Source organism: Gouania willdenowi, chromosome 6, assembly GCF_900634775.1.
Source record: "Gouania willdenowi chromosome 6, fGouWil2.1, whole genome shotgun sequence".
Classification (NCBI taxonomy): Eukaryota; Metazoa; Chordata; class Actinopteri; order Blenniiformes; family Gobiesocidae; genus Gouania; species Gouania willdenowi.
The window spans coordinates 37,360,922-37,383,820 of NC_041049.1; the positions used below are offsets into that span (position 1 = coordinate 37,360,922).

The 22,899-nt window shown below is 39.9% G+C and overlaps 1 protein-coding gene across 8 annotated transcripts in view; it reads right to left on the reverse strand.

Moving 5' to 3' along the window:
• The window catches only part of tjp1b (tight junction protein 1b), a 179,356-nt gene that overhangs the window by 152,561 nt on the left and 3,896 nt on the right, over window positions 1–22,899 (reverse strand). For all 8 annotated transcript variants that reach the window (XM_028448666.1, XM_028448665.1, XM_028448657.1 and 5 more), the window contains exon 2: window positions 673–814. In XM_028448666.1, coding sequence (XP_028304467.1) covers window positions 673–814 — 142 coding nt within the window. The remainder of the gene's footprint in view (window positions 1–672; window positions 815–22,899) is intronic.

The following is a 22,899-nucleotide window of genomic DNA, read 5'->3' on the forward strand; positions in this document are numbered from 1 at the left end:
GTGAATTTAAAGATACTAAGATAAAAAGTGTTTCACCTTGAACACTTGGGAAAGGTTTATGCTCTTTGAAGACAGAATTTTTTTTTAAAATCCTGTCCTCAAAGAGCTCAAACTTACTACTCGTATAAATTATATGCATCGAATAACTCTGTGTATATTTGTGGCAGTGGTGGCTTCGTGGTTAAAGTAGTGGACTTGTAATTTGAGGGTTGCTGGTTTGAAGCTGCTGTGAAATAAAAGATCTAGTGCTTTTAGGCATGACACACTCAGTCTCAAGGCATGCGGGTAGGGCATCCAATTTGGCCTGCAATAGGACTTTACACAAAGTAAAAAATAATATTAGATTAATGTTATGTGTAACAGAATGCTTTACACCTAGAAAACACTCTGTTTACAATATACAGCTGTTAGTGAGTGGAGGTAGTAAATCTTGGGCATATAAATGTCAAGTTTTTTTTTTACTAATATGCTTGTGAGTTTGTTCATTGTGAACACATTGGGCTTAGAGTGTGTTTGCCATAGTGTGCATTTGTTATTGTGTAAACAAAACAAAGATGACTAATTATGTGTTGTATGTATATTGTGCATGCTATAGTGTGTGTACATTTACATCAACACATACATACCTGTTAGTGTGTACTTGTGTAGTTTTATATGTGTACGAGAACTTACATTTGAGTCCAGGAGGTCGATGCTGTCCAGGCTCTTGCTCCTGTGAATGCGACCTTTGATGCGGCGGAGGGATGGCTTTCCCTGATTGGTGCTTGCTGAAGATGCTGCTGTGACTGAGCCGGCGGTCGGGCTTGGGTGTATCCTAAGGTCAGCAGGGCAGCAGGAGAGATGGAAACACACACCAGGGCATGTAAGAACACACACAGCAAGTTTGTATCCTAAGCATTCCGAAGTTAAAAATTCCAATCTCATTTTCAAAGCAAGTCAAAAATATCTTTAAAACATGGCAGACCCAGAGACTATTTACAAAAAAGACATTAATGTTTGGTGATTTGTGTACTCCCAATGCATTGTTTTTCAAGTAGGAGTGTAAAAAGGTTGTAATACAGTAATTTCCACTCTTGGGTTAACACTTAGTCCAAGCTTTACTTTAACAGACTAGCATACTCCAAAACACACTGTGCAAGTAACGTGCAATGAATGTGCTAAACCTGCTTTTACAACACTTGCATCCTTTACAGCAGTAATAACGCAAAGCAACAACACACATAGGAAGACTGCATATTTGACATGTGCCTTTTTTCAGAGGTTCCTTTTCCTTCATAATAGAACATAGAACTTTTCTTGTTTCAACTGAAAGTTTCAAATTTAAATAACACACTTACCTGCTTGAATAATTATACCTAACTTTTTCCACACAACCAAACTAACGTAAATTTGGCTATAAAGAAACTTGGCGTGCCGTTATTAGTATCATCCGGCAGATGTTAAAAGACCTTAGCCTCCGTAGGTAAAAGAGTCGGCTTTGGCCCTTTTTGTTGACAGCTTTGGTGTTTTTATTCCTGTCCAACTTATTGTTAAAGTACACCCCCAGGTACTTGTATTCCTCAACAGTGTCCACAAGGACCACCGAGATGGAAACAGGGGTCACTGCTGTTTTTGCCCTCCTCAGATCCACTATGAGCTCCTTCGTCTTTGACACGTTGAGCTGCAGATGATTCAGTTCACACCACAGTTCTGTATTCATTCTCATCACCCTTTTCAATCCAACCAACTATTGTTGAGTCATCAGAAAACTTCTGAAGGTGGCAGGAATAGTTGAAGAGTGAGGTGGAGAGGGTGAAGAGGAAGGGGAGAGAGGATAGTCCCCTGTGAGGCCCCAGCATTGCTGACCACCCTGTGAGACACACAGTTCTGTAGGTGTACATACTGTAGTCTGCCCAAATATTAAAGTAAGAAGTTACATTACTCCGTAACACACCTTACACAAAGCACTTACAAGTCCAGTTTAACCACAGGGTTGATCACCTTACCAGACCTCGTAAAACAGAGGACTGATGCAGGGGGCCGGTGAGGTAGGATCAGTGACAGTGTTGCTGCGATGACAAACCTCCTGACATCTGAGTCGGCATTTAGTGTGGGAATATGCCGCAGGTGACGTCTGTTTCACCTTAGCGTTGCACCCTGTTTAGTCTCTATGACATAAGAACGCGGGGCAGCAGTCACCAGTGATGACAGCAGGTGTTCTCCATTGTTTCTCATGGTCCAGCTTTGCGAGAACAGGATCCCCAGGTCTCAGCTAAGGCAGTGATCTCACTCCATGTCGTCAATTGAAATAAAATGCATGTTTCTTCTTCTCCTGCTCATCTTTGCTCCTGACGGTCGTCAGATTTGGTCAACCAGGAAGCAGGTTTGTTGTTTTGGAATTGTTGACTTAATCTTACGTCCAAAAAGCAGTTCCATCCGGCTCCCACCAGTTGTTGCGCAGAGCATCGCCCAGTAACTCAGTAGGCCTAGCAGAGTGTCCTTCTGTTTCGGGATCCTGTTGGCGATCTGAACTTCTCTCTCTGCATGTCCGTTGCTTTGGGGATTATGGAGACTCGTGGTGATGTGGTGACATTTAAAGGTAGACAGTTTCCAAAAGCTAGCATGATTTTGAATGTAGCCTCCCAGATGGCTCCGCCTTTACCCCCCCCTGTACTCACATGCATGCGCACAGCTGCTGCAGAAAATCAATCAATCAATCTTTATTTGTATAGCGCCAAATCATAACCAATGGTATCTCAAGACACTTTACAGTAGAGCAGTCTTAAGGACGGACTCTTCATTTTATGGATACACACATGCATATATACGTATATACACATACATATGTATCCCTCACCCAACATGAATTCATCATGGCGGCAAGGAAAACCTTCTGTTAAGCAGCAGGAACCTTGTGTGGATCCCATTCCTATGATGAACAGCCATCCACGTTATGCTTAGCTTATTGCTTGTATTGCATAGAAACTTCATTGTCTCATGTCTCATTCAGTAGTAAGTAAACAATAAACTTTAACATCATATATGTTAAAAACGTGGCCAAAAACTGTTTTAACTCTGTCAGCGTTGACGTGCTTTCAGTGTGAGCTGGTGCATGCGAGGGATCAAGAACGAGCAGGGAGACATGGCGACATGATTGGTTTAAAAAAAAAAAAAACGGTTCTTTTTTCCATTGGTTGAAGTTATTACAGGTTTACAGCTGCTATAGTTGACAGATTTTTCAGAGCACATAAGATCTTAATTTATATCAGGACTTAAGAAAATTTCAGCCAAAAAACAAAAAAGTACCTGGAAAATTCCCTGAACACTCCACTAACAAACCGAGGCCCGTTGTCAGACACAACATCATCTGGACAGCCAAAACAAGCAAAAACAGCCTTTAGTATCAATATCACAATTTAATCAGTAGTAGTAGGCATGTGGAGCATCTCAAGAAATACTGAACAAATCTTCTGCAAGTCCAAATACTTGCCAGACACTCTTTCTTGATCTGGGCATATCTAATCTCAGGCTCTCTCAGTTTGTGAGAACATTATGCTACTGGCTTCCAGACTCCATCATGTAGCTGCAGCAGCACGCCACCAATGCCATAGCTGCTGCCATCAGCTGAAAAAGCTGTTGGTCAATTCACATCATAGTATTTCAGAACATGATGTGTAGTTAGAATGTCTTTATTACTCTAAAACACCACCTGCTGTGAGTGGTGCCATGTCCATGCAGCATCTGTAAAGCGGTTCAGTTGACAGTTGACAGATGAGGGATGAACCTGACCAGGTAGTTAAACATCCCTATCATGCAATTCAGCTCCGGTACGTTTTGTGGTTGGGGTAGCTCACTGATCGCTCTGACCTTTTCTGGATCAGGCTTTACACTGATTTTGTCAATCACTTGTCGCAAGAAGTGAAGCTGGTTTTGTATGAAAAGCCACTTTTCTTTGTTCAGCTTTAGACCTGCTGACTCTATCCTTTCCAACACCCTTCTCAGGTGCTGATCGTGTTGCTCTGGGGTTTCCCCATAGCAGAAGATATCATCCATGTAAACAGAAACTTATTCGAGGTCCTCCAGGGTTTTAGCCATTTTGTGCTTAAAGATTTATGGAGCACTAGTGATGCTGAATGGGTTGAAGGCATATCTTCAAAAGGGTGTTGTAAAAGTTGTCAGTTTTCTGCTTTTGGTGTGAAGATGTATCTGCCAAAAGCCAGCATCTAGTGATGTAAACATGGTGGGGTCGCTCAGTTTTGCAGTGATTTCTTCTGCTGTTGGAAGAGCATAGCTCTCTCTCTCTTGTACTAGGAACAGGCACCATGACACCAGTCAGTGGGCTCTGTCAATTTTTCCACAATTTCATTATTTTCCATGTGCAGCAATTCCTCCTTCACCTTTTCAATAGGAGGCAGTGGGACTCTGGGTGTTGTGTGTACTGCATAAGGCACAGCACCATAATTTAGTTTGCATTTTACAGGGTCTGTCTTGACGGTGCCATGCTCTCCGAATGCATTGTGGGCTTCTTCTATGCCTTTCACTATTCCCATTTCACAAGCTGCCTCAAGGCCAAGCAAGTTGTTAGCTGTTCTGCTAGGGATCACAAACACTGGGAATACATACGGTTTGTGTGTGTATGCGATGCTCGCTTAAAACCTTCTAAGTCACCCCCTGGACTAGTCGTTGGAAGTATGCCTGACTGCTCTAATTTTCTCATGGGATTAATCGTGTTAAACATACCCTCAGCCATGATGGTTGAATCTGCACCAGTATCTCTTTTAAATTTCACTGGTGTGTCCCCAATGAGGATATTCACAGTACATTTATCATTGTCTTTGTTTTTGTTTGTGACAGCACAGAGAAAGTATGGAGTCTGTGTCAGTGAATGATTTTCTCTCTGTGTCACTTCTCTGATCATTCTGCTGTGGCATTGTCTCTCCCAGTGACCCACTTTTTTACACTTGTTGCATGTGAATTTCAGGGCTGGGCATTTACCTTGTTCTTTGTTTTATTTTTCCACATGTTCCACCTTTTGGCTCACCTTGCTCACCATTCCCTTTCATTTTTCTTTTCCACTGTGGTTTTCCTTTAAAAGAGGGTTTGCTGCAAGTGATTTCTTGTACAGCTGCACAGGCTTGCCCCTGCTGGTCAATCTTTAATGCTATTTCCTCAGACTGTGGTACCGTCTGGATGGTGTGGGCTAACGTAAGGTCTGGTGATACCTGCAGCTTACGTGACACATCTTTGTCCATAACACCCACTACTAAGCGGTCACGAATGTGCTATTCTCTACTTATCCCAAAGTCACAATGTTCTGACAAATCATAGAGGGCTCTGATAAATATTTCAGCTTTCTCATCAGGCCGCTGCACTCTCTGGCAGAAGCAGGCTTGCTCATGAATCACATTCCTTTTTCCTTTTGAATCGTACCTTGTTTGATCCACCGCCGCCGAAAAAGTGAATGATTTGAAGATATTTTCAGCCTTTGGACCCATTGCATACATTGATGAGCTGACCTGTACTTCGCCATCCTCTTTGCTCAGCTTTGTCACCAGTCTGAACCACTGGAATCGTTGTTTTCAGTCACTCCACTTAGTCGGGTGGTCAAAGGCAAAACTCTACGGAGGAATTAAACTTTGCCATTTTCTTCTGACACCGTGTAAAAAGATTGTAATAAAGTACTGTCCACTCTTGGGTCAACGTTTAATCCAAGATTTACTTCAACAGAATATCATACTCTAAAACACTGTGTGCAATGAAAACGTACTTAACCAGACTTCCTGCTTTCACGTCACTCGTCTCCTTTATGGCAGTGATCACACAAAGTCGTAAAACAATAACACACATATATGAAAGACAACATAAAGAGGAGGATAGAAAATCCAGAGTTCTGCATTGCAATGAATGCAGCATTACTGCGAGGTTTTGCTACGTATTCACATATTTGAAACCTCCACGCCCCCTACGCAATTTAATAATCCACAGATCAATCTGTGGAATATTTTATTTGTATTTTACTTTCTTTTTTTTTTATAGCTTGAAAAAAATTAAAATTCCTTCGTCCAACAGTAATTAGATTTTGAAATGCATGTAAACTGGTTTGCTTGGCTGGAATTGGACTCTCCATAGCTCGAATCACAAAAACACCCAAATAATGTGATCGGAAATCGATGGAGATCAGACAGCATTCTGCGCATGGACTACTTTTTGTACGACAGCCACCCGCTAAAAGAAGAAGGAGATTGATTTCAGGCAAGAAGCAGAAGACACACTTAAATTATCATATATAAAGTACATTATTAGAATCATGTAATTATTTACATTTATTGCTATTCTAATTATTGTAGTTTAATGTATTTTAAAAGTCTTTTTCTGTTTTCTTTATTTGTATTTTACCTTTTTCTCTCCATTTATTTCCCCAAATGTTCCCCCTATCTATTCACTGTTTAAATGTCTATCATAACAGAGTTCAGCACTGGCACTGAAACCAGCCTTGTTTGTGCTGTGGAATTGTGCAGCGACCGGCTTAATGCACTCCAAGAAAGCTGCTGTTTCTAATGAATATACAAATTTATTGAAGCATGTTGTAGCTCTGTTGCAGCTGTACAGGGACTCCATGCCTCTCTCACTTGCTTTTAATGAGGATTTAGCTAAAACTATATTCAATGAAGGGAAACCTTGTAAACGCACTGCGGATGAGTGGGAGAGAAGGGTTGAACATCTTCCCCTCTCTGGAACCAAAAATTTTCTTAGATGCTTACTGGCTGAAAATTGAGGGGAATGCAGTTACCGGTACCTTAATGTGAATTGAGTATAAACTACTTTGTTTGAGACAAAAAGTCATAATAGTCATACTTTTTAAATGGTACAATGACTCAGTCCCCTTTTAGAAAAGTAACGATATCTGCTCACCTCAGCAGATCTCAGGTGAAAGCAGCTAAAGAAGGTTTCATAGCCTGAAAGAAGAGCTGCTGCTCCTCTGTGTGATGAGGAGCCAGCTGAGGCAGCACAGACATTAGGAAGCTCTGTGGTAAAAGACTAGACTAAGCAAAGCAGGTCAGTTGAGGACTGGTATCTCTAAGGTGACCTGAAAACCATTCAGGATCCCACAGGTTACTACCTTGAGACACATTTCATGTCTCCATAAATGAAATCCTTGGATGATCTCCTCCTGATTTAAATTGAACAGCATACTGGTGCCATTGGTTAATAAAGTGTATATGACTGCCAAAGATAAGGTCCCACCTGATTTTACATTAATGGTCATAACAATGTGTGCATCCAATCTTGATCTTATCCATAATTTGTGATACTGCACTTGTCTGAATAACTTAAATTCATTGAGACCCAGTGAAGTGAAGTTTGTTGCTGGTGAGGCACTGACTTTTTCAGAGTCAGATTTACAAATATTTGACCCCATTTATGAAGTAGTCTAAATTCACCATTGAATTGGCTGCTTGCACATTGGCTACTGGTTGTGTTTTATATCTCATATCAACAGAGACATATTTGGCCATGGAATAACGTTATATTCATAGCGCCTCAGAGAAAGAGCGCATTTGAGCTGCACCTTCATTGTTTTCTTCATTTGCCATTGCAATTCCACAATTCATACTCAATAAAAATAAAACGGTGGAGTATTCATGGTCTAACCTTTACTCTTAGGGGCAAATTCACTAAAGGTTTAGGGGTATTAAAATGTGTTTACATTGAGCATGTTTCCCTCTAATGAATATGTAAAGTAGGCGGAGCTCACAAGGGGAGCAAAAAATGGGAGGAGGAAATGCAAATAAATTAATGCAGAATCGCAATGCAATTCATCAAACCATTAAATGTTTGCATTGACTGTTTTATGACTCAGAAGCAGGTGCAAACTCACACACAGAGATCATGGCTGCACTGAATGTTGAAACCAAACACAGCGTAAATGGAATTAAAATGTTAACATTTCTAGTATAAGAAAATAATATTAATAAAACAATAGTCAATATTTAACAGCCAATGATTAAAAAAATGCAGAGTAAAGTGTGTTTGAGGGAGAGAAAAAAGCTGCACACTCGGTGCGTGTGGAGTCTCGTGTGGCTGCACTGGAGAGAGGATGCTGTGCGCGGAGCTCTGTCGCTATGGACGCACCGCTCCAGTGATGTTTTGACCGTCAAAGTCTTGTGTCGCTTTGATGGAAGGAGCATCAGGTCAGAATCAGCTGATCAGATGCGTAATTTATGCAGTGATGGCACAATGTTCACATATGAGAGTGTGGTGACCAGTGTTGGGAACGTTACTTTAAAAAAGTAGCGTTCCCAACGTTATAGTGAGTAACTATAAGTTATAGTTACTCACTACTTTTCCAAAAAGTAACTGAGTTAGTTAATTGAATTACTCTATAATAAAAGTAACTCATTACCAAGGAAAGTAATTATTTACATTACTGTTATTTTATCATTTATCATGCACATTAAGTATTATCTTGAAAATAAACAGTTAAGTGCGTTTTACTCTATAGCAATTAAAATCAAACTCTCAAAACCTGAGACAACTGGTCAAGTAAACAACCTGTACTTTTGTTCACAACAAAAGTAAATATTTAAACAACAAAAAAGTGTGTTTGAATAATATAAAGTGTGTTTGCAGTAACTTTAGCAAATTAAATAAATCAAACTATCAAACTATTTCTTTATCTCCATTAAAAAAGTAAACAGTTTAACAAGATGGAGTGCTTTTAAAGATTGAACTTTAGCTCCTAGATATTAATCTACCATCCAAACACGACTAAAACTCTCATATGTATCAGTCATGTATCCAACTAAGTTAGCCGGATTAACCCATGTTGTCTAACCAACCTACCCTTAAAACCACTGGTTGTATTTAAGAAGCAGCAGCATTTCAAACTTCTTGTCTGTCAGTCTGTTCCTCTTTGGAGTGAAGACCAGCTTCTCCAGGCTAAATAGTCTCTCTACAGGGGCACTGGATGGAGTGGCTGCATTGTATTTGAGTGACATTTTCTTCATTTGTGGGAATCTGTTGAGAATGTCCACAGAAGCAGAGGTATCCTCCTCATCCTCAAATGAAAAGAACGAATCCTCTATGGCGGAGTCGGTACTGAGGCTTCGCGTTGGTGCAATGCTACCCGTCATCTTGGGCACTTTTCTGGCACTCCGCTAGCAGACTTGCCTTGGCGTTGTCCTTCCTTTCCTGTGTCCGCAGCCAACGTAGTTTAAATCTGGGCAGTGTCACCGCAGGCAGTCTTGCTTTCCAGCAAAGCTGTGCATTTGGAAGTGGCAGTTCTGTATACAGCTTTTATGTCTGGCCTTGAAAGGAGCCACTTGTCCACATCAGAGCATGAAATAAGGTTTGCTGTGCGCGATGCACATCTGTGGTGTGGTGGCAATGTTACAACATCCACTTCCATACCGTCTTCCACATTCATGTCTTGTAAGGCAAGGAAGGTTGACAAAAGTCACATCATCACCTCCTCCACAGAGTCATCACCCTGAACAGGCTGGTAATCTTTAACACTAGAAGTCCCACAGAGGTGTTAAATGAACTTTTTACCTATAAAACCCAGAGAGCGGTCATTTGACCCAAAGGATTTGAGCTAACGCCTGTCCTCAGCTGCTTTTGTTATGTCAATGAGGCAGTAAGTGTCGCACCACAGGAGGGGCCCTGCATCCTGGGTTCACGAAGAGTTTCAGTTAATATATAGTTATATACAGTTGCATTAATATTTTAACTCTTTTTGGGTTTTTTTATATGTGTTAATGGACTATGTAAGAAATATATATTTAAAATTCTCATAAGGTGGAGGCTTTAACCCTCTATGACACAGCAACCTTTTTTCCTGATTTTGTCATTTTTTGTATAACATCTACAATTGTTCTGGTTACTTTTTTTATTTTTAAATGCCAACTTTCCAACACAAGCTTCATTCAAAAAGAACACAAAAATTATTTATTTTTAATGACTGTGTGGTGGAAGCAGTCAGCTATTTATTCCCCACAGCACAAAAGGCTGCATGAAAATATGCTATTCCTATAGGTATGGAAATTATCCCAGCTCCTCCCTACCCCACCCCAACCTATGAACATACTCTGAACACATTCTGAACATGCTATGATTTCATCAAAGTTCATAAATTCTGATGCACATCAGTGTCTTGACCAGGTTGTGAAGGGATTGTGATAATAAAAAAATATATATATATAATTTTACACTATGGCCTTTATTATACAGTTTATTGTTGAGAGGCACACCCAGGTTCTTGAAGTGCTCAGTAACAATGTCCTTACTGGATTTGTCTCAGGTCCCATTTACACTACACATTAAATCTGATGTTTTTTTGGCCTCAAGTGACTCTGTTTCTTTCAATGTTTGTAGTCTGTGTTTGTTCTCCCCCAGCATCAAGCAGAACGAGTTAATAAACGGGGCATTGTGACTTTAGCTTCCAGGGCACTTCCCCCTAACATTCCAGACTTCCATTGTTAGAGTCAGGCTCTCCCCCCTGCTGATTTCTCAGGTGATTCATTTACAAATGAATAGATGCAAATTGTAGCCATCAGAGTCGTCAGTTTGGTCCTAGAGTTCATTTGACCCTGCTCTGGGACTTCTGGGGGGATATAGAAATCCCTGGGACTTCTAGTGTTAAAGGCTTTCACAAAGTTCGAACCATTGCCTGTTACAGTAGCTGTGATTTTGTTGGAAATACCAAAGGATGAATGGATATTGTCCAGTTCAGTAGCAATGCTGTCCTACGTATTACGGCCCTTGAAACGTCTGTAGGCCAAGGCTGGAATGGAATTTGTGTTCATCATCAAATTCTATCAAATTTGTTATAATTACATTTGAAGATGTTAGTTAATTACAGCTTGCTGAATTAACCTTATTTTTTACCCCTCCAGCAAAGGTGATTCAACTCATGCAACTGTTACAAAATTTGGCAACACATTTAATTCTACAGTAGCACTTCTAGTGATGAAATGGCTAAAATCAGGAAATCCTAAGCTCAAAGATAAGAGTCCACAAACACAATCAACACTATACTATAAAAAAAAAACCAAAAAAAAAAACGCTGCGTTATTTCACTGAAGATGCTTTGATTTAATGTAGCTCAAGGGTGTCAAACTCAAGTGGGCCACAGATTAGGCAGGAACAGAGTAATTTCGGTTAGATCTTACCTTTACTTGTGAATTAAGTTCATTCACCTATCCTTCTGGACAAAAATATATGTGACTTTGTTGTAAAAGTCCTTCTTATCTTCTCTTAGTTTTAAAAGTCTCTCCGTTTCGATAGAGATTAGGTCAGTCCGATTCCGGCCTTTCCCTTGGGGCAGAGGTACTGGCTGCCTCACCTCATGCATTTTTTATGTCAAATCAACAAGAGCAAATATGTAATAAACACACGGGAAATACATTACCTAATCTATGTGAAGTGAGGACCTATGATAAAAGTGTCTACAAACATTACATTGGTGACAAACAGTTAGAAAGCAAAAAGCATATGCTCAACCCAGTGTGTGAGGGATTGCGGAATATGAGATGAGGCACAGCCTGTTGCTGCCTCGTCTCTCTCTGGCAGAGAAAATATTTCAAATTCAGAAATTTTGATCATAAAATTATTGAATTATTGAAATATTTTTTAATCATACAGAAATTACATTTATTGCCAAGATCAGTAGAAAATATATTTATTTTATTTGATCATTAATTGTTTTTTTATACTTTTGAGGCTCTGCCTCACCTGCCTCCCCTGACTGCACTTCACTATTGAGACCCCATCACCAGAACTGCTAGTTGTACCGCAGCATTTAAGATTTTGTGTGCATCCACTTGTTACTGGCAAGTTAAAGATGCAGTGTTGCGTGTTATAATTATCCCTAACTTATCAAGATTTACATGTTGGACTATTTTGGTTTGCTAAGCCACAGGCTCCTGTGGATGTTTTCTTGTGGTTGGAAGTCTCTGAGGGCAGGTTTTTAGAAGTGAAGGGAGGAAAAAAAATGTATTTAAAAATAATTTATTCCAAAAACAAAACAAACTAATAATAACAGTTTGGAGCTGCACCAATTTACATTTTAGACACTCCCTCTTTCATTTCCACTGTGGGTAATTCATCAACTCTCTTAACCATCTGCTGTAGGACGAAATGTTCTCTCAGCTTTGATCATCTGCTCAACTACAACTTGTTTAAGGATCTTTTTGTTGCTTTGAGGGAAATTTAAATGCTCTATGACCCATTTCATGTGACGTATGCATACGAGTGCATGCTCTCGCAAACTCTGTGCAAAACAACCGAAGAACTGCATTGTACCTTCAAACAGAGGCTGACAGCTGACGCATCTGACACACACACACGCACGCACGCACGCACGCACGCACACACACACACACACACACACACACACACACACACACACACACACACAGAGAGAGAGAAAGAGCGCTCAAACATTCCGGTTAAAGTAAAAATCAGCCGGTTTATGATAGAAGTAATCAGCAAAAAGTTGCCAAATACTCGCTGCTGAGGCGATGGCGCACGGGAGCGGACGGAGCACTATCTCAGTCTGGATCCAGTAAAAAGTGACCATAAAAAGCTGTAAATGGACTGATGTGCAGGCGTGGGACAGTCAGGAGGAAACTTAATGTAGAGATTGAAACTCACTCGTTGAAACTGATCAGAATATGCGGAAATATACTGAAACCTTTGTTAACAGAAGTAGAGCAGCCCGCCTACCTGCCCATTCATAACAAGTAGTTATAAACATCTAGAGACTTAATGCTTGTAGGTTTTCTTTCATATATACACTGGGTTTCTCTATTAGATACAGTATGTATTAATGTCTGGCCATTGAACATCGGGCCAGGAGCGCACATTGGATGACCACTCGTTTTCGAGAATGCTGCATAGGTCCCGCAGTCGTTCACCTTTCACATACGTAAACATGGTTTCTGCACCGAGTATGCACTCGCACGTCAGTCACGTGTCTCATGTTTGTACCATAGACTGTAAAAAAGATGGATGGGACATCCTTCCGAGGAAGTGAATTTTTTTTGCCTCATCTTTGTACCTACAGTGTGTTTGTGTGTGTGTTTCATTAACAGATAACAATGACCAACATGCTGTGGAGGCTGTCAGAGGAGCAGAAATGATGTTATGTTTAAAGCAATCTTTACAACGCTGTCCCGCTCCAACTCCCTGCTTCCCGGGGCCGTGGACCCGGTTACCTCGCTGCTCTCTCTCCGCTCTATGGAGGGGTCTGGGTCTTCTCACCCCCGGCTTGACTGTTGACCGGAGGAGTCGACAGTCCACTCAATACACTTTGTTTACGAGTTTCCTATGTTTATATTGAAAAATAAAGTGCACGTTTTGAAACCGTTGTTTTAATGTTTGTGTCCAACAAAACGCATATGGTCAGGTACAGTAGGTAAGTAATAATCCAGAAATAAATAACATTTTAAGATGCCTAAAAAACATAAAACATGTTTTTCTGTGACCGGAAGATAAACAAGGGCTTTTTAATGCTCACTTGTAACAACACACAGCCACAAGCCCCCAGCAGCTGGGTGGCCAATCCCATAGCGAGGCGTTCCCTCTACGCAGAAGTACATGGGCCAACATCCGCGTCACATTGACGACATGCCCCATGCATAGGTCCTGACTCTGAACCTTACATCAGGCTTCACTCGGGTCTGGGTAAAAGCCGGAATTCCGAGCCACACACACACACCCACAAATTCCGGCCCAATTCAGAGCCACACACAGACACAGACGGAATTCCAGTGGAATTCCGAGCCACACACATGCACACACACACACATACACACACACGGATTCCTTGCTTTTAGAATCATTTCCTCACGGTGACAGCGTTTCATGCCGAATCTGTTTTCATTGGTCGATGCCGTGAATCTGTCCGCGATTCCATTAACATGGATTTTATAATGCCCTAAATAATAATGTATGGTTGTCACAAAATCCCACCTGACAACTTGGACAAAGAGGATTAGCTGCATAGCAACAGCCCTGGGTTTCACACCATGACATGTTTACATATTGACAGGTGAGAAAACAAGTTTATAAAAGCAAGCTGTCAGGTTCACAGGTCTTTTCCAATAACGTTTAGGGTTTCTTCAGCTTCAGGTTTATTATTACTTCGGTTTGTACTTGCTTATTAACCCATAGAGTTCTGGTAGTTCTTTCAGATGTGGTGCTTGGTAGAATATGGCGTTATTTTTGTGCCACATTTACGAGCAAATAATGCACAGTTTTGAGCACAAAAACATGTTTTTTGCAAGAACTCAAAATTATATTTTGTGTAAAAGTTATAATAGCACTGTGAGGGAGCACATGGGGGAAAATGAGGAAAAATGTTGTTAAAGCATGCTTATGTATATTTAGCAAGCATGAAAAATAATTTCTTGAGCATGTTATTGATTTATTAGTTTATTCTACTGTGATGCTTTCAGGGATTCACAAAAACTAATGATAGTTCTCAATGGGTGTATGCAGTAGTGAAGGACCCAACCCTTCTGACAGATTGGCTCCAATGATAAAGGCAGAGCTTTTTATATAGTACTTTTGAATTTTAAATTATAGTTTGCGTCCTGACCTACTTTTAGTATTTTATCATCTTTAAATGATTTGTTGCATATATATTATTGTCTGAATATATATATATTAAAAGTTTGAATATATATATGAAAGTGTATTTATATACATATATGAAAGTGTAATTATTAATTAATATATATATATATATATATATATATATATATATATATACACATTATAAATACCGCTAACAGCAGCCGTCAACACACACGGAATTTGATCATAAGAAACAAGGAGCACCAGTAGATTTACACTACCTCTGGTTCCACATATGAGCATGTTTTACATAACATCCATTTTTTTGTTTTGATTTATTTATGTATTAAAAACGTTTCAATTCACCAGTAATGTGACTTATGCGTAGGTTCTTTCTATGTCCGGACCGGGAGCAAAAGTCCGCCCAGTCACCAGTTTATCTGTATACTATTTGGACTCTAACACTGTTCAGTAAAGTTGGCAGATATTCACAGATTCAGACTTCCAGCATCAAAAACTCTTTAATGAAACATCATTGACACAAATTACACCTCTGCCATCGATGTGAGGTGGAAAACATGATACAAGATAATTTTTTATCAATTGTAGCAGAGTAAAAGTCAGTCTGTTGGTTGTTCTGTGTCTATATATATATATATTTACATTACAAATTTGTGGTGTACTGTAGTGGTTAGCACAAGTGATCAGGTGTGTGTGTTTTCTTTGTTCATTTTTTTGCCGAGGTAGAAGCTTCGACTCCGCTTTTGCATAACATAGTAAGTATCTACAGATATCTAGCCCTGAGATAAAGTGTAAAGGAGTGTTCAACCCATTTTCATGTCCATCAACAATAACCATGACAATAATTGAGTACAATAATCCCAAGCAAAGGAAAGAAGAAACACTCGTACAAGTGAGATTGAGAACTTCACGCTTTCTTCTCAGTGTGCCCGGAGCAGCCATCAGGTACGATTAGCTCAAGCAATAATGGCTACTGCTTAATAAGCAGGCCAATAGGCAATGTTATGCTTCATTCCTCTCATCTCAGCCAACACTTAACAAGAACAGCAATCTTGACTATTGTGTGTCTCTCACACACAGGGAACAATAAAACACTCTCTGTAAGTTAAAAGCCAAACTTAAAGCAATTATGTATCTGCTGTAACTGCATTATCTGCAACCCTCTGTGGAGCATTTGGACAGAACATGGAGGTGAAAAGAAGATGAAGATTACATAAACACTACAGACTTGTTTTCTCCCCACAGGCCTGCAACAGAGTGTAAAGTTCATTAAGTCAAGTTAATGCTAATCTTTGGTGCTGTACAGGAAGGAAGAGTATTTGAGGACTGCAGGCAAGAGGAACATCTGCTTGTGAAAACTGATTTTAATTTAGAGAGTTTCTGCTGCCATTTGGTGTATATCAGATGCGACTGGAGCTTTGCTTCCTGTGGCTAAGAGATCACATGGTGTTTGTGTGTGTGCTGTGAAACATCTGCACATTTGTGAGAGAAATGTGTGTGGCAAATTTTGAGACTGCCCTGATGTCACCAGTCTGATACAAGTGATTGACAGATTAATCAGCCAATCAGGTGTGTTTGCTTTCAGCCAATCATGTGGCTTCTTACATTTTCTCCACACTCTTCTTTGAACACTGCATATGAGCACACATATCAGTAGCTCTGCAATTGGTTTAAAAGTGTGGCGAAAATGTAAGAAGCCATATGATTGGCTGAAAGCCAACACACCTGAGTGGCTGATGAATCTGTCAATCACTTTAATCAGCCAATGGTGACGTTTGTTGACCCGCGACGTCAGGACAGTCTCAAAATTCATTACACACATTTCTCTGACAAATACAGAGGTTTCACATTACAGAAGCAGTTTGTAAATGCACATTCAGCAATTTGCATTATCTGTGGATTTATATTACGGGTGTGCCTCAAAATATTATTTGTGAAGTAGAGCTTGTGCATTTTTTTTATATTACAAATTTGCATAAAATAAATATTTGGATAATAATGGATAATTTTGTAATAATTGTGTAATTAAGAAAAAAGAAATTAAGACCAAGAGCTTGTCTCCCATATACAAACTTTTTCACATTTCTGTCATGCTGCCTGTCACCTCCACTTCATGTGAGCAGTTTTTCCAGCATGGGGTGCGTTAAACATCCCTGAGAAACCAAAAGGCAAACACTGAACTCAGCAATCTTGCCTGCCTGCCCATGCACACAGAAACCACAACAGACACATCATTCTCCTATAAAACAATTAGGGTGAGTTGGTTCTTCCCTGACGTTTTGCATTTTGGATTTATTGTCTGATTATTGGCAGGTGCAAGAGTGGCTGTCAGGTGTTGAATAGGTCACTTTTGTATGAATGTTTTTGTGCTATTGCTTTGTGGTCACTTGCATTATGCTTAAAGGTCCTATATCATGCAAATCAACTTTTTTGAGCTTTTAACCTTGTTACAATTTTATTTCCTTATCAAATACATCCACATAGTATTATTGGGCTTCCTTCCTGCATCTCTGAGAAATCCTCAATAATCCTGCTCTCTGAGCTGCTTCTATGCCCTTTTCTGAAAAACGAGGGGTTCAGATGCTAGTGACGTCAGTAGCATTCTGACACCTCCAGGAAGTGCCTGCTGCCGGTGCCGCGCCTCCACGGTGAACACTGCAGTGTAGGCACCCAGGGAGAGACATCGTATCACCTTTGACTTAATCTGATGTGTTTGTGACCCAATGCGACGCAATGGTTGAGGTAATAAACAAATGATTATCACCTTAAATGCACTATTCCTGTATTTAATAAAGATGATGAGGAGAAGAAAGTGAATTAGCAGCTTAACACTCTTGTTTGAAGCAACTGACTGTTGCTGCTGCTGGATAAACACACTGCGCTGAGACAAACTCACACAATAGCCGCCTAAATATCCATGTGTTTTACTGTAATGTGCAGTTTTTTGGCTGAAAACAATAACAACGGTGTGTGGATAGCAAGAAAAAATTGCTGTGGTGATCACTGATCTGCCTCAGAGGGAGTAATGCAGGCAAGCCTCGCAGGCAGCTCAGTGTATAGACACGCCCACTCATGAATATGCATAAGCAGGCAGCAAACAGCCCGTTGGTCAGAAAGTCACTTTTTAGAGGGCTGAAAAACTGGCGAACTTGGGAAAATAAATCTCAAATACCATGATTTTGGGGTTCTTGGAACAAATGGAGATGGGTGAAAAATGCATGATATGGGACCTTTAACTAATTTGTTAAATATTCTTTGACCAAATTCAGTTAAAACTACATTTATAGCTAACATGCTGTGTTGCATTGCTTTTTTATTGAAGAAAAAAATTAGAAACTCCTTATAAAAGTATTAGTATTTAAAAAAAAATCTTAGCACCCAGACATATCAATCCCACACCCCCTTAGCACCAGGGGAGAAAAAAATCCTGGCGCAGTGCCTTGGTTCTAGTTCCTCACAGCAGCAAGTGATACATGCTTTTATGTCTCTAAAACAAGGGTGCACACACTTTTTCGGTTTGCGAGCTACTTTTTTTTTTTTTTTTTTTACCACTTACAGTAGAGAAACAGAGAGCCTTAACTTGGATTTAAAAATGTTTTAATGAGCTGACTTCAGCTCTGCTGGCAGTTTGTTTCACTTCTTTGTATTAAAATACAAAAATTATATTGAAACAGTAACACTTCAAAACTTTAATTTAAGAGTTTGATTAAAATATATTTAAAAAAAAAACAATGAAGAAAAATATTTTGAAAATGCAAAACACCAAACACAGCTACTTACGTCATCAAAGACCCACAATAAAAAGCACATGTAGAAGTCAGAAAGCACACAGAGCGTTTCACTATTTGTAGTTTATTTTGTTCTTTAGAACAGTGGTCAGGGGTCCTGGTGCCCTGCGGGGTCACGAACCGCCGAGTGGGGGTTGTGAGATGATTTCAAGAATGCTCCTCAGGAGGTGTTAACAACACATTTACGGCACTCACATTTACACGTCACTTTACTGCACCACGGACACAAAGGTGTGTGAGGCAGTAGTTAGCTCACATTAACACACTGCATTAAGCTTGGGACACATTTGAGAAAGAATTGGTCATGGGCGTTTTCTCATAAGGGCGATCGGGCAGATTACCTATCAAAGGGGAAGAAGGAGTGATTTTTTTCTATCATATTCTTCCAGTGTTACAGCGCTGTGACAGTTCTAGACAGTTTGAGCTGCTCTCTATGTCACTGTCCAATCAGCGCAGGGCCGTGCTCCATGAAATACCAACCTCAAATTGAGAATCACTCAGACTGCTCTCATAAATTCCTATATAAAATCTTCTTTTTTGTGTTTTTTTTTTCAGTTGTTACAATGCATTCCTTATGGGTTCCGGGAGGGTATGCTTTTGTCATACTCAACGTGACCATAGCCGGCGTCAGATTGGTTGAAACTGATTTACTGTACTGCGTAAATTCCTGATGAGGAAGATGAGTGACACCCCAGTTCCAAACAAAGGTGACACTTGTGCACTTCAGGTAATGTTGATGGTTTTAACAGCCTACTACATTGTTCTAACCTTAGAAGCTTTGACAGTCACTCACCTGTGAAAACTTGTTTTCAACACTTAAAAACAGAGAAACGTCATCTCCCGCATTACTGACACAGGATAAACTGGAGAGAGAACGCTGCCGCTCAACTTGTGTGTGCGTGTGTGTGTGTATGTGTGTGCGCACACATACACACACGATAGACTGGCATCATTCCAGGGGTATCCTGGATAAACTGCACCATCTATCATAGTATAACATGTTTTTTTTTTTTTTAAAGCCAATTGTTTAAAAACCTACTTGCCTACTTGATGCAAATTAATAAATCATTGTGCCTCTGTATATATCCAAGCCCATTTTGTGAGGCTAAAAAAAAGTAGATACTGTCATTATTAGTCTCTCTCACACACACACACACACACACACACACACACACACACACACACACACACACACACACACACACACACACACACACACACACACACACACACACACACACACACTCTGATATGGCAATCTGTACATATACTGTATTTTCTGTTTGTTTCTGCAATTACAGTATTGTTTGTGCAATGTTGAGCAATTTGAATACACTACCCTTTTATTTAGATTTATATAAACAATTTGTAATTAAAATAACTACTTTAAAGAACTAAATAAATACTTTTAATGATTTTGATAAAGCAAGTGTATCCATCCATGTTCAAAGATATTTGAAGGTAAACTGATTCACAGTTTATCTCTCTGTTGATCTTCATTTGTAAAGCCAAGTTAATTTTATTGGTTGAACACTCCTGGATGTAACATCAAAACAAAATGCATCTGCGATCAACAGGTAGATCGCAATCGATGTACTGTGCACCCCTGCTCTAAAGCATCAGAAAACTCCAATAACACAAGGTAATGTCCCTATATTTTACACTTGTCACTATTTAGAAAAACGTTGCTAAGAGCTCCACAGTTGGCACGTTCACGAGGATGGGGGAAATGGTTGTTTCTATACAATTCTCACAATTCTACATACTGCAGCTTTAAGCCAGGGGATTTCAGTCTGACTATGTGCATGCTCCCATGAAACAGGGGGAGACTGCAGCATCAGACCAATCACAATCATTAAGATACAGTGCAGCGCAACTTACATCACAATTGAGGAATAATTCTTTAAAAAATATGAAGATTTAAAATCAATAATTCAGACCAAAAGCAACATTGTTGCTACAACATAAGCAGGAAGGAAATAATGCAGGCAGATAATTGACTGTAAATCTGGTCCTGACTAGGTTAGCTTTTCAACCTCAGTTGCCATGGCGATTTTCCCCATAAGAAGTTCACAATAGTACAGCACACACAGAATAAATTCCAGAAGTTATCACGATAAGAGGAAATCAAGCTTTGTAGTAGAGGCCCTGCATTATAAAAAACAATCTTCATTAACAATTCTCACATTTTTCAATTAATCCAAAAGCTTCTTGGAAAATACACGTACTGATAATATTTATAAGAAATAACTTTTAAACTATCAACATTTGGCCTTTAAACTGTCTAAGACATCAAGTTTGGAAACGATAAACTTTACCTCTATAGAAAGTAAAACAGATTAGATTGTGAGCTGTGTAGTAAGTATCTGGTGGTATCGATTACTTTAATTAACTAATCAATATCATTTGTGGAGAAGTGTTAAACTCATAATGACCTATTGGGTTGAATAATTAATTAGAAGGCTAATTGAAAGTACTTAAAAATGATACATTCATTAAATAGGTGACACCTTTACTTGGCTTATCAATTACATGTTAGGACCACATCTTTAATAATGTTTAGGTTCCCTTTTGATGCAACGCAACTCTCAGAGACAAGTTGGGATGTGGTAGTGAAGGTTAGACCAAGTGGCAGAGCAGAAGGCCGGTTCACTTTTTCAAATACAGTCCATTTTATATTAACTCAAAATCCAATAAAAGTGAAAAATAAACAGTCCGAGAAGTAGCACATAAAAGACAGCACAAATAATCCACCTGCAAACATAATGAAACCAAGCGCTCCTTTAGTAGTGCAGGGAAGGTAATTAGGGTACCAGAAAGACCTGAGTGTAGAGAAGAGGGATATCTGTGCTATGCCATGCTCAGGCATTTATATATATACAGACAGGCAGCGGGTCTGTTTCTCAGTTCACTCCTTTTATTATCTCTCTCGGAACCACCATTAACACAACACACACTTCCGGTCCCACACATCACTAGTTCCCCCGGGAACTGGTAACTACCAGCCCATACATTCCTGCTGTACATCAGCTTCCAGTACAATATGCACACAAAAAGACAGGGGTGAGACTTGGAGAAACACAAAACTGATTACAACACGAGAAATCAGGAACTAATACAACTCAGTAACTGAGGCCAAACAAAAGCCTAACTCAAAGGGAGCCCCATCGGGCCTTGATCCCACGATCATTAAATTAAAGCAATTTAAATTAAACAATTAATTGTAATTAATAAAGGAATTCTGATTCTGATACCAAACAATACATCATCTCAGAGCACCACTAACCATCTGAACATTAAAATTTAACACCCAACAGATCCAATATTCTGACGAGCACTACAAACTTTTAAAATGTACACGTCTCTGCATCTCTATCCAAAAAACAAAAGTATGGAATTGATCAGTTGGTCTCTCAATGCAATAGACCAAATTTTAACAACAAAAAGAACAGGCCCGCCTGTCCGGACGGTACGTTTACGCACGGATACACGCTTGACTTCTGGTAGAGGGTCGTGTGTCTGTCCATTCTTCTGTTGAGGATGTGGAAGACAACTACATGATTGAAATTATGGTAACAGGCATGCTGCTGATTGGAGCTGACAGCTTTCTGATCTATTGCAAAGTCCATATTACGTTGGCAGCTGTTTTGGGAAGGCTGCCAGTCATTTCTGATGGATGGGGCAGGGCCCTTAACACTCAAACTCGTGATGAACAAACTCAAAAGTAAGCAGGAGGCTACTTTGGAACGTTTTACGTGGAATCAAATCCAACTTGGAGAAGTTAAATGCTCAGCTGCAAGTGAAGGTCATCTTATTGTATTACTGCTGGAGACCAGGACTCAAGGCCACCAAAATTGTGCTAGCCTGAATCAAAAACAAATCGCTTTTCATCATTGGTTCCCCACAGCCAGTTGTTCAAGGCTGGGTTCTATTTCACCAGGATGTTGTGTTGACTGACGATCCGCCCCCTCCTCCTCCTCCTCTCCCACTACCACCACCTTTGTTTCAAACTTTGTGTCTGAACTCTGATTTACCCAAGGTCATCACACATCATCTGAATGAAGCAAAGGGATTATATTTCAACGCCTTCATTGGCCATCTGTCCACCCTCCTTCCCTGCAAGCTACAGGAGGAGTGAGTGTGGTGCCCACAAGAGGCTGCACGCACGTGCGCCCCCAAGCGGTTGGATGCAATCCTTTCCTTTTCTCCACCCCAAACACTGTGCTCACCTTAGTGGCGACCCACAGTCCTCTCCACTCCTGTCCTCTCATGCCACATGTGATTGTCTTTTCATGTTTCTTGTAAATGAAATGCAAATTTCCTCTTGTGGGACAGATAAAAGAATATCTCAACTCAGAATTTTTTGTCTAAAGGAAAACTACACTAAAATGCACTTGAAGACTTACATCGCTCTGAACTAAATAGTTAATGTGAAAGGCGGGACATGACGTTAAATGAGCCAATCAGAAAAAAAATGAGTGGGAAGTTCAATTATACAAAACAAATGGGAATTTGGTCAGTTTAAAGTCGA